This window comes from Notothenia rossii (genome assembly GCF_949606895.1).
Source record: "Notothenia rossii genome assembly, chromosome: 6".
Lineage (NCBI taxonomy): Eukaryota > Metazoa > Chordata > Actinopteri > Perciformes > Nototheniidae > Notothenia > Notothenia rossii.
The window spans coordinates 33,427,341-33,440,505 of record NC_136909.1 but is presented as its reverse complement, the minus strand read 5'-3'; the positions used below and the strand labels follow the sequence as shown (position 1 = coordinate 33,440,505).

General features: G+C 40.7%; 2 protein-coding genes across 2 annotated transcripts in view; one reads left to right on the top strand and one right to left on the bottom strand.

The window, feature by feature from the left end:
• fras1 (Fraser extracellular matrix complex subunit 1) overlaps window positions 1–11,227 on the bottom strand; it is a gene marked incomplete at its 5' end in the record, with an annotated part of 207,349 nt that extends 196,122 nt beyond the window's left edge. The window contains 2 exons of the mRNA XM_079689876.1: window positions 9,564–9,755; window positions 11,162–11,227. Coding sequence (XP_079546002.1) covers window positions 9,564–9,755; window positions 11,162–11,227 — 258 coding nt within the window. The remainder of the gene's footprint in view (window positions 1–9,563; window positions 9,756–11,161) is intronic.
• Window positions 3,182–6,268, top strand: LOC307042404 (zinc finger MYM-type protein 1-like). The gene is made up of 3 exons (XM_079686267.1): window positions 3,182–3,262; window positions 3,538–3,585; window positions 3,817–6,268. Exon 3 carries the CDS (start codon window positions 3,909–3,911, stop codon window positions 6,090–6,092), a length of 2,184 nt encoding a protein of 727 aa, XP_079542393.1. The 5' UTR covers window positions 3,182–3,262; window positions 3,538–3,585; window positions 3,817–3,908; the 3' UTR covers window positions 6,093–6,268.
• Window positions 11,228–13,165: the final 1,938 nt, after the last annotated feature.

The following is a 13,165-nucleotide window of genomic DNA, read 5'->3' as shown; positions in this document are numbered from 1 at the left end:
CGCCGCTTCCCCTCCCTCCGCTGAAATGATGAATGTAAGGTGTATAGTAATCATAGATAACACGGCAGGGTCCGTTACAATTTGTTTTCATCTGATTTCAAATAAACAAAGTATTGGCTTTCAGAATATTAAACTTGTTTCGGCAAATTCAGATGATAAATACAACTTTGAAGCTTGTAACGGCATAATTAAAAGCGGAGAACGGAGTAACTTGACGTCACAGCAGGCATAACAACAGCCGGTGTTTCTCGAGTGTTTTCCCACAATACACACAAATGCAAAAATACACAAACACACACACACACACACACACACACACACACACACACACACACACACACACACACACACACACACACACACACACACACACACACACACACACACACACACACACACACACACACACACACACACACACACACACACACACACACACACACACACACACACACTCGCGGGCTTCCCCCAGACCAGTAATCCAAACGAAAATATCTTCCCTCCGTACTATTTTGATAATTTGCTCCGCTAATAATCAATCAGATCGATCCAGAGAAGAGGAAACTTTGAAGGCCTTTTTCTCAAAATGATGACCTGTAACAGTCATTATATAATGTGACATATTTTGCTTAATATTTGGAGTACAAAAACAATCGTCGTGGCGTAGGTGTTACTCTCATCTATCTCAGATAGAAGATATGATTGGAGACGACCAGCCAATCAGAATTGACCTTCTCGAGTTCTCCGATTGGTTGGTTTTGTGGCACATTTGCAGTGTTGGGTGTAACGCGTTACAAAAGTAACGGAGTTACAGTAATATATTACTTTTTGCTGTAACGAAGTAATGTAACGCATTACTAATGAAATGTGGGTAATATATTACCCGTTACAATGCTCAGTAACGCAGTTACAACACATTTTAACCCGAAATTAAATGGTGTTTTGTTTTTTAAGAATGTACTAACATAGCGAGACATTCCGACACCGGACAAATTGTGCGGGTAGATTAGTAAACCTGGTGTTTACCCTTCAGGCTTCGCGTCGAGATCTTCGGGGAAGTTGAACGTTATGCAACCATTCAAAAAAGAGAACGTAGCGAAAAATACAAACAACACATTGTGTCAGGTGCGCGTGACCTGCTCCGCTGCGCGTGCATCATTTCCAAAGTGCTTCCACAACAGTGACACACATCTGATCTGTGGATAATCATTTATACGAAAATGGTTAAACCAACCATCACTAAACGCCAGCAACACTGCATCTACTGCAGACAGTAGCAACAGGTCAGATGCGGACATCACGCTACCCTCCGTTGTGGACACTAGCTTACTCCCGCCTGACTCGCCGGCCCCGGAGCAGCAGTCTTCGTCGCCCAAAACTACGCCGCCCCTCTGCGGCCCGCAGGTGCCAGGTATATCTAAACAACTACCCGCCTGTACAGTGGGGTAAGGCGGTCATTTTGCAGCTTGTGGTATAAAAATAGACAATGGCTAGAATATGCATGTGAAAATAGTACCATATTCTGACATGCCTGTAGAAATGTTGGGTCAAAAATAATGCATACAATAGCACAGATGCCTTCACCACGAATGGCTACAAAAATATCTCATATCCCAAGCTTATTATCAACGAGCTGATGTTGCAGCTGAAATGTTCTCCAGGTCACAAAGTCAACCTCACATAATGATGTGATACCAGTTTTCAAGCACAGTAAATATTCTCTTCCCATCGTATATGATGGGACCAAGCTGATGATGTAGTAGGCTACATGGTTTTAATAATACTTTTGCCTTTCAATGTTTGCCATTTCAAACCATGAGCATGGTTTAAATAATATTTGCCTTGATTTACAATATGTTAACCTTCATTATAGTCCTTGACAGCGGTCTGTACTGCTGTATTAACAACGTCTCACATGTTAAGAATTTACAATCAGAATCGAGTATTCAACTAAGCCCTGTAATACAAGTTGTTAGTAGCCTTAAGGGCCTACACAGTTGTTATGCTATACCACATTGCCCTTCACTGGATGCATAATGAGCTGCACTAAAATACATTTTAGCATTTAAAATACCTAGCTATTCTTTTGCGGTTATTTTGGTGAAAGTAACTAAAAAGTAACTAAAGTAGTGTAACTCATTACATTTCAGAGAAAGTAATATTGTAATGTAACTTATTACTTTCGAAAGAGAGTAATAAGTAATATGTAATATATTACATTTTGGAAGTAACTTGCCCAACACTGCACATTTGTAACGCTGTGACAACTTGAGCGAGCAGGCAGGCAAAGCTGAGAGCTCAACTGTGGTGCCTTCAGTTTGCATGATGTCTGGCAAAAAAAGGACATACGCCTCTGGTGATCAAAAACGAAAAAATAGAAAACTTAATGAAGAAAAAAGGCAAGACAATAAAGGTATGTAACTTCATATTATGGCTCTGTCTCCTGTCCTGTGTCCCACTAACAATAGTTGGATAACTTGGATTTGGGAGTATTCTAACTTACTTACTACTACTACTTACTTTCTAGCTAACGTTACAGCTAGCTAACTAGCCAAGTTATCATTATTATCTCAGCCTTTCTGTAGAATAATGCGATGCTATTAACGTTACTGATTAATTTACTTTAGAAAAGTTTAGCTCAGGCAGCAAGTCACACTCGTAGCTAATGTTAGCTAGGTATATGTGCTTGTTTCATATTTTGACCAAGTAAACCAATTTCCCCTGGGATTAATAAAGTACTATCTATCTATCTATCTATCTATCTATCTATCTATCTATCTATCTATCTATCTATCTATCTATCTATCTATCTATCTATCTATCTATCTATCGAACTATCCAAACATCATTGTGTGGGTTCTAAGTTCATGTAAATGCAAGTATTCATTGGCTGAATATTGAATTAGCTATATAAAGCTAGTATGTTCCATTTGATGTTCCATTTCAAGTCAGTTTCCATAAAGCTTAACTCTTTAACATACTCTCCTCAGGAGCACTTCTGAAGTACTTTGGAAGCCCACAGCAGGTGCCAGCACACACCACAACGTCCACTGAGGACACTGTTGGTGAGTTCAAATGGGCCCAAAGTGAGAGCTTTCTGAATTTGGAATATTAAGTCATTACATTACGAATCATATATTTCTTTATTCCATAGCAGGTCAATCAACCTCGACCGCTGCTGTTGGTGAATGTGAAACCACAAGGTCAGCTGTTGGCACCAGTGACTCCGATGTCATCCAAGAAACCGCCTCAGACAATGCTGGTAAATGATGTGTTAAGTGTATAGATTAAGCCCATAGAGCTAGCTACAATTGCCATTTGTCGAAGTTCTATTGAGCAAGCTCGCTGTTCATTGCTTATAATAAATATCTGTCATGCATGGGGCAGGAGTTTGATGATACCTGTTTTTAAAGACTGATTCTGGATCAGCACTTTGGAGCTATCTCAAAAGCAGCGCCATCGTGGTGAAAAGACAGCTGATCTAGAGACAGTCCTATAGTCATATATTAAACAATGATATACTTCTTTATTCCATAGCAGTTCCATCAACTTCCATCACTGAAGAAACCACCTCTGACAATGCTGGTAAGTTTAGGCCTACATCAAAGAGACCTTAACTTTGTTTGTCAAGAAAAGCAAAGCACTATATGTCCAATCAATCATGGTATTATTATTATTATTATTATTATTATTATTATGAATATTATTATTACTATTGTGTTCAATCATTCAACTGTGTTGTTCATTGCCAGGAACATCAACTTGTAAACATGTCAAGTAACAAAAACTTATTTTTTAAAATTAATTTCCCTATAGGTATTTCTGTACCCATTGAAGTTGAGAGCAGTACCATTACGCCTACTACACCTACCTCTGTAACTTCTACTCCTTTTCTCTCTGGTTCACCAATGGATCCAACTGGGTGGCCATCAGTACTTAACGATCACGTACGTACAGATCTGGTGATTAGGGGGCCAGTACAGGTGGACAGAGATTTTGTATTCCCGAAAACACCAAACAACAGAAGCTTTCATTATCATTACATGTTTAGAACACTTGTAAATGGTGAGAAAGTTAAGCGAAGCTGGTTAATATACTCCAAGAACAATGATTCAGTGTACTACTTTTGCTGCAAGTTGTTTTCCAAGAAATCATTAAAGCTCATAACAGAGGGACAACAGGACTGGGTGAATATTGGCGCATTACTGAAGCTACACGACAACAGCCCAGATCATGTGAAAAGTGTGTTGACTTGGAAGGAACTAGAGCTCCGTCTTAGAAAAGGGAAGACAATAGACAAAACAGAGTTGTACCTCCTGGAGGCAGAGAAGAAGAGGTGGAGAGAGGTGCTCATTCGGTTGGTTTCCATCATCCAATCTCTAGCAGAGAGGAACCTGGGACTTAGAGGGACTGTTGACACCCTGCATAACCACAACAACGGGAATTTCCTCAAAGAAGTTGAGCTAATTGCCAAGTTTGACCCTGTTCTGAAAGAACACATCAGACGCATTGACAGTGGAGGAAATTACACTACATACTTGGGTAAAACAATCCAAAATGAACTCATGTCCTGTATCAGTGACACAATACTTGCAGCAATGGTGGCTGAAATCAAAGAGTCCAAGTATTTTGCCATCATTTTGGATTGCACCCCAGACGTCAGCCACCAGGAGCAGATGACTGTTGTGATTCGAACAGTGAGTGTGAAGAAAAGGACTGAGATCAGGGAGCACTTTCTGGGGTTCATCATAGCCCCTGCATCCACAGGGCTTGGTTTGTCTACACTCATTTTGAACAGGCTGGAGGAGCTGAAGATCCCCTTTGAGGACTGCAGAGGACAATCCTATGACAATGGTGCAAACATGAAGGGCAGAAATAAAGGGGTGCAGGCCAGGCTGTTGGAGAAGAATCCTCGAGCTCTGTATGTTCCTTGTGCAGCCCACACACTGAATTTGATGGTGGCGGATTCAGCCAAAGGATCAATAGATGCTACTTGCTTCTTTGGTAATGTTCAGAAGCTGTACACCTTGTTTTCAGGTTCTCCCCAGAGGTGGACCATCCTGAAAAAACATGTGGACATCACTCTCAAGTCCTGGAGTGAGACGCGGTGGGAGAGCAGAGTGAATAGCATCGAGCCGTTGCGCTACCAAACGGATAAGGTCAGGGAGGCTTTGCTAGAGGTGAGGGAAAACGCAAATGATCTCATGGTCAGAATTGAGGCCCAATCCCTGGCAGAAGAAATTGGATCATTTAGATTCCAAATCTGCACTGTTGTCTGGTATGATATTCTGTCAAAGATCAATACAGTTAGCAAGCTCCTTCAGTCTGTCAACATGCAGCTGGATGTTGCGGTCAGTCTCTTAGACAAAACCAAAGCATCGCTGGTAACCTACAGGGCCACTGGGTTCACAGATGCTCAGGCCACAGCAAAAGAGCTCTGTGGAAATATGAATGTTGAGGCAGTGCTGAAAGAAAAGAGGCTGCGGAGCAAAAAGAGGCATTTTGCCTACGAGGCAGCTGACGAGGCAGTGGCTGATGCCATGACGAGACTGGAAACAGGATTCTTTAATGTTGTGGTGGACTGTGGCATCCAGTCTTTGGAGGACAGATTCAAGTCCCTGGGGGAAGTAAGAGACAAGTTTGGAGTGCTTCACAACTTCCATAATCTGGATGATGAGTCACTTACAGACCAATGTGCCCTGCTGGGAAAAACATTGACCTGTGGCGAAGAGGCAGACGTTGACTGGAGAGAGCTAGCCATGGAGATGCAAAGCCTTCCAGAGCTTCCCAAAGAAGATATGACCACATTGGAGATGCTCACCTTCTTAAATGAAAACGAGCTGTGTGAGATCTATCCAAATCTTTGGATAGCGCTGAGAATAGCCTGTACCCTTCCAGTGACAGTGGCGTCCGCAGAGAGATGCTTCTCGAAGCTCAAACTGATAAAAACATACTTGAGGTCCTCCATGGCCCAGGATCGCCTGAGTGGAATGGCAATAATCAGCATAAACCACCGGATTGGCAGCCAGATCTCCTATGATCAGGTCATCAATGACTTTGCCTCCAGGAAAGCAAGAAGAGAACAATTCTGACTGTACGTACGAGAGGAACATTTGTATTTGCATTTGTTTTTTTACATTTCATTTCATTGTTAAGCAGTTTGTTTTGCACATATTATTTAATCCTTTAAAGGTATTTTTGGATCTATTTATATATTCTATTTAGTGTTGAGTGTTTTTTATTAAAAATATCTATCTTTGAACAGTGATGGTCACTTTGTCAGTCTTTTTATTCTGTACTGTCAGTTCATCAGTGCTATCTGATATGACTACTTTATTCAAGTTTATGTTCATTTGTCAGAGTACTTTTGATCCCCTAAAATGGGGGATCAAATGTAATATTGGACAAATTAACATACACTTCAACAAAGTAGTCATATTTAATACTTGGTCACAGTATGCACTTTAACCTCATAGTCCTTGTTTCATTTCAAATATAATGTGCTGGAGTACAGACTCAGAGCCACAACAACAAAACATATGTCACTGAGGACTGAGGAGTTTCTATATTTCTGTTCACTGAGTTTATATAGTCATTAGTTATAGCCTAGGTAGTTATTTGTAGTCAATTTAAAGACTGTGCTGCTCTTCTCAGGTCCCACTTTAGTGTTTACATGCTTATTTGTACAATATGTGTGCTCATACTAACATCATAAGACAAAAGTTGGTTCCGTGTTGTGTGTAGTGAGAACGCGCTAGAGTGAGGGGGGCCCCCAAACAAAATCTTGCTTAGGGCCCCCAAAAGTCTAGGGCCGGCCCTGAGCTATAGCATACATCACCCCATGCCTCTCCCCAAAACAGCCTTTCAAGTCAGGTAATTAAGTGAAGTTACATTTGTTGTACCTACATTCTTATTATAGTGCTGAACTTTAAGTGCAAGTTTACTTACCCCTGTAATTGTTTGCTGCTGTGTCCAGCTACCACACAGATATTTTGAGTCTCACTCTTCTTTTTAAATTACTCCAGCTGACCTGAGTGAATAACCCATGGTGAATGCAGACAACCATGTAACCTTAAATGATCACCTGACCCTTAAATCACACCGAATCTCCTGACTACAAATTAAGATAGTTATATCAGAGCTTGTGAACTGGTACATTTCACAGCAGAAAATTACACAGACTATATGAAACTGTGAATTAAGTGACTATGACATCTTCCATTACCTTATAGGGGCTAATTTGAAGGCGAGGAAATGGCATTTCTTGCTGCTGACATTTTGCATTTTGGGGTCAAGAGAAGTACGTTTAAAGCGGGTGGAGCCTACAGGAAAGTAACCTAATACATAATAAAAATAAACCATTAAAGAGCAACTTCCAGGTTAAAGACACCTGTGAATAAATGTGTAGGGAAATGATGAATACACTAGATTTTCCCAAAAATATACAGAAATATACACTACAGTGACATATGGCGTCGTTTTTGTAAGAAATGTTCACTTCCGCAAAAAAAAGCCTCGGCACGTGACCTCCCGCGTGTGACGTAACATGGGGGAAACAAGGGGGAGAGCGGCCGGTGTAACGTATTAATAAACATGGATCCCAATGCTAGTTTCGACACAGAAGACACAGAAGAAGTTGAACATGAATATTCGAATGCATATGAGGGACCACAACCTTATAATTATGAGCCTGCTAGGCGTCCAAGAGACCAGGAGCAGCCAAGGCTTAGAAGAAATAACGGCCATCGGAGAGAAATTGAGCTGTGGTGTGAGGAGAACCAGTGGAGAACTGGGCAGCTATCTTGGTGAGTGACCGGCGTTAGCTACAGAATGTTAGCTAACGCCACATCACAACATTGTGAAGTTAGCTATCATATATCAGGCTATAACTAAAGTAGCATTGATAATATAGTAACGTTACTGGCAGGACTGTTGATACTGATCCATAACAGAAACTAATGCGCAAGTATCAGCCGTATCTCGCGTTACCTAATGCAACTCCACACTACGGTGCTGTGTACCGGAGGAGAGACGCGAGATACGGCTGATACTTGACGATCTAGCGGAGAAAGGTTGTGGAGCCTCCGTTGATATGCCGTTGTAAATGGCTTGATGGAAAGCAGGTGTGTAGTCGGGGAGGGTGCACAGCTGATTGCAGCAGGTGAGTGGAGGTTGAGCCGGGAGCCAGGAGTGACAGCCACCACGCACACACAAACAACACAGACAGGGGGAAACACACAAACAAACACAAAGGAGACGGCTGGAGCAGTACAGCCACCACATCGTTACCTAATGCTACTCCACACTATGTCTTACGGTGCCGTGTACCGGAGGGGAGAGAGAGAGAGAGCAGCGAAGGGGGGGGAGAGAAGTAATACGGTTTCCTGATAAAGCTGTGGAGAGTATGTGCTGCAGGGAGGTGGATGCACAACGCACCGAGGAACGAACGCTAGCTCCTGTCCTTTTTACTGTGGACTCGATGTCCTTACAGGCTGGTATTTGTGCAACCTGCACAAACACAATACTGCACCATGATTACAAATGGTGAAATACAATGTAAAACTACAGAAAAATACCAGCTCACTAAAACACAACCGCTCAACTCAACGCAACTACTAACTATACCCACGGTCAGAGAGCGGAGATGTTTACCCTTTGTTATGTAATATGACGCGTTTGACGTATGACCTTAAAAAAAAGCCGTTTTTAAGAGCAGAGCTCAAAATTGCTCCTTTCCCTCTGAATTCCTGCCCTTGTGTCTCGTAAAACATATCAAATCCTACATTCACTTTTTTAATTATAATTTTCAAGCAAGTTTAAGCATAAATGTAGAAAAAAAAAACTTGCAAGATGCTCTTTAAGTACAGCAAGTGTTATTATTTATGTATTCTTACATGCCTTTTTTTTTAATGCTAATTTACACTGAATTTATGGTATTGCAGCCAAAACATATCTACTATTGCTATGTTGGTAAAAGTAAATGGAAAAAAATTTGATCTCCACTCTTTTGAATGCCAATCTTAATATTAGGCATTGCAATAATATCTTACCTTTTGACTTTTTTACTTATCATCAGTCTAAGCAGGTACGAAGTACATTTAAGATGTACATGTGTGAAAGCCTGATCACGCAAATCATACATTTGTCTCAAAGGTTCTTTACAACTCTATAGTTAAGACTTATCTGAAACCAATACTCTGTGCAGCAGTTGTTTGTTTTACCTTAACAAATGATCATACAGCTCTGGCTAATTGTCACACCAGTAATTATTACTTCCTCTGTTTTTATTATTTGCAGACAGTAGACCAATGCTATTCTTGCAACAAGGTGTCCTACAAGTAATGTACTGTTGAATGGAAAAATATACTGTGAGCAAAGTGTAGTCAGGTTCAATTTCTAAGCTCTGTGGCTCTGCTTAATAACATTTTATCAAACATTTTCCAGCCCTTTGAGGACATTTATGCCCCCCGAGGAAATGTTTGTGACAACAAAATAAACGAGTACAGTTTCCTATAATGAACCCAGATTTGCTCTAAAGAAGACCTTTTTTCTGTCAGGCTCACCTGCGGACATTCAACACGAGCACACTCGGCCCTCTGGCAGAGGACCTGACCCCGGTTGCAGTTACAGAATTCGCAGCCTGTGCCATTCCACATGTCTCCATGGTAACGCACCACCCCCTCGTACAGGCAGCTTCCCTTGGCGGCGGCGCATTCGTCACAGCACTGACCAGTGCGCTTCACTTTGGTCTGACCCTGCAAGAAAGCAGTTAATGTTTGAGTTTGGTTTTCAAAACCGAGCTGTGAAAGAGAAAAGACAAAATCCAAGGCGCTAGAAAGAAATGCTGTTTTTGTTTGTGTGTTTCAGCAGAGAGAGATAAGACTATGAGGCAGAGAGTGTGTGTTGCATTATTAAAGGGAAAGACACCAAGCAGTTCAGGAGCAAACATTTCTGACAACTTTATTTAAAAGTGCTGAGAGGTGTAGATTTAGGCGTACTGACACTGCAGATGTCACTTTACCAAAGCCTAGAATTTTAAATGCCCTTTATCTCACACCAACAGATAGTGTTACTCTTAAATCGTATTCCTCCCCCAAAAGACTTGTGGCAATGTGTTAAAAGTCACATTTACTAACAGAGCACAGCAGGTAGTTATTAACTATTTTTTTACTTTTATCTGCTTGTGTCAGAGTGGTGGTTTTGAGGCTTCGAGTCCAGCAGGACTGTCCTGCCTTTGCGGGGCTTTATTCTGTTTTATTTACTGCTTTTATCAGTGGACCGAATGGGCTGTGAGCTGAGAATATTTATACTTAAAGTTTTAGGTTAGGTTTAAAAAATAAATAAAATTAAAACCCTTAAAGAGCAACATTTCTCAAAGGTGTTTCCACTTACTTCACAGTAACAGCAGGAAGCCTGATAAGCACTACCCTGAAGCAGGTGTTCCCGCTTCAAAGGTTTTATAAGACCATAACATTCCTACCTCTTATGTACTTTTGACTAGTTTGAGATTTTCAGTATTTTACACAACAGAAACAGTATGAGTTAGCCCGTTTTTTTACAAAAAAGGTTTTAGATTAATATCCTACACTTGACTCATTGTCATTTATTTTGTAATAATGCGTACTCTTTATTGTACAGTGTCACTAATGACTTCTACTGCTTTATTGTTTTTATGGTGCTTTCCTGCAAAAATAATTACTTCTTCTGCAGTAAGAACAATTTGAAAAAAGGGTACAACTCTCATAAACATCACAAAATATCTACAAATACGTTCTGTGTTTATCTAAGGTATATACATATATGTTCTCCCTCTGTGATATTGAGCTCCATTGTTCTTCAACAAAAATATTTATTAAAAGAACCAGTGAACCACACTGTTGCACTGGGGACATGTTCCTTTATTACCTTGAACACACATTAAAGTTTATTTTAATCACATGCTCCATATTTCTGCTACATATCATCAATAGAGCACCAAATATGGATGTATGCACCCCTGAATATAGTGCCATAAAAATAAAGTGTTAACTCTAAAACAGGGGTCACCAACCTTTTTTAGGATTATTATTATATTATGATATGCTTACATTTAACCTCTAATTATTTTAACCTGCTTTATTTGGGGGTGGACCTCACATTCTCTAGGGCAGTGGTTCCCAACCTGGGGGGCGCCAAAGATCACAGGGGGGGGGCGCCCGGCCTCAGAGGATTTGAGGCCAAATATCATATTTAGTCTTTTCTTTTTACTTTTTTTTTTACATATAATTGTAAAGCAATACATGATTGTCAAAAGAAGCCTTGTCTCTACATTACAATAAAATATACAAAATAATTGATTAATTCATTTTAATAAAAATTCAAGTTAGTAGCTATTAAAGGCATAAAAAGACAGAAATGTATAATTCTTTCTTTAATAGAAATGTTTCTTCTACCCGTAAAGTGTCCAAACCAGGCTTTTCTGGATAAGCGCATTTTTTTAAAATAGTCATTGTCCATGCCGGTTTCAGTTGGATTATTTGTCACAGTTGCTCCGTACAGATCGTTCTCCTCCATTTTGTAGATTATCTACGATTTTTGAATCCACATAAACACATCGGCAAAATCCGGCTTACTTTGAGCATGTGTTTTAAACAGTTTAATCCCTTTGTGAATTGTTTCCACTTGCGTCGTCCTTTAATTTCTTCATACAGCATGAATCCAAATGAATGAATCCTGAGTCCAATAACCATCAAAGCTACTCCAATAGTGCTCCTTAGTTACGCTTTCATCCTCCTTTAACAAAATACTTCACATTCATCCAGTTTGTGACAGTAGTTGTAGCATTTTTGAGACTTTTAAACTTTAATTACCGCTGTTGCCCCCCCCCCCCCCTCCCCTTTTGTGTGTGTCTGTCGGGGGGGGGCAACTTCCAACAGGAGTCATTTGGGGGGGCTCTTGGGAAGAAAGGTTGGGAACCCCTGCTCTAGGGGGCTCCGGGGGCATGCACCCCCGGGAAGATATTTGTATTGCCGATAAATGCATCAATCTGGTGCACTTTGAGCACAAATAAATGTATGGATACAGCTCTCAACACTCTATGAAAGGGAGCTGTATACTTTTCAATAATCCAAACATCTTTAGAATATGATCACAACCAATAACAAATCATTTAAACTTGTTTATTCTTATGTTATGTTACCTAGTTAGCATTCTTTATTTGTCTTTATGCATATTTCACTAATCACTCCCCTTTTAAACAGTTTTTTTTACTGTGCTATAGTACACATTGGAATGATTTCTTACTTTATTTTTTACAACACATTAAATAGATAAAGGTGTGTTCTCTCTAGCTCTCTCTAGCTCTCTCTCTCTCTGTCTCTCTGTGTCTCGCTCGCTCACAGAGGCTGTGTGCTCCTCCGTGGCGATGACGGCTTGCGTTAAAAAATAAAATATATTTGGAAAGTGGGGGGACACAAAGGTGGGGAGGGACATGTCCCCTCTGTCCCCAGTGGAAATTGCGGTGCCGCTCCACATTGCTTTTCTTCCCGACTGCAACACTGGATTTGCTTGGCGAGCTATTTTTAGAACATGCCCTGCGGGCGACTAATTGCCCGTGGGCACCGTGTTGGCTACACCTGCTCTAAAGTAATGTGTTATAAAAGCTACAGTGTCCATCTCTTTTAGGAAATTATTATTTATTTGTGGGCTGTTCCAAACAACAAAACTTGTTTATCTATTAGATTCAGCAAGGAAAACTTTTGCAAGACAAGACTTTTGCGCTTTTTGGAGTTTCCTCTTTCCTGTAGTGCAGGGGTCGGCAACCTTTTTGATATGAAGTGCCATTTAAAAATAAATTGCTATCAGCGTGCCAACGATCGAGAATTATCAACCGGGGGGGGGGGGTTGACGCTCGTCAACTATCAGCAGGAGGGCGTGGGAGCCTCGCTGCGGGGAAGAAGTGTGTGGACCTGTCAGCGCAACTTACATGATGCCGAATTTAACAAACACATTTAAATAATTGGTTTAAACGGCATAATAATAAGGACGATCGTCCGTTCTGTGATTTTCCAGAGCACACATGTTATGATATTAGGGTCATGCAGAGTGAGATGAGATCGCTGTCCTTTTAAGAGAGAGAGAGAGAGAGAGAAAGAGAGAAAGAGAGAGAGACAGTGAGAGAGAGAGG

What these genes read in the sequence shown, in the direction of transcription:
- LOC307042404 (XM_079686267.1), top strand. Translation starts at nt 3,909, where the DNA reads ATGGATCCAACTGGGTGGCCATCAGTACTTAACGATCACGTACGTACA.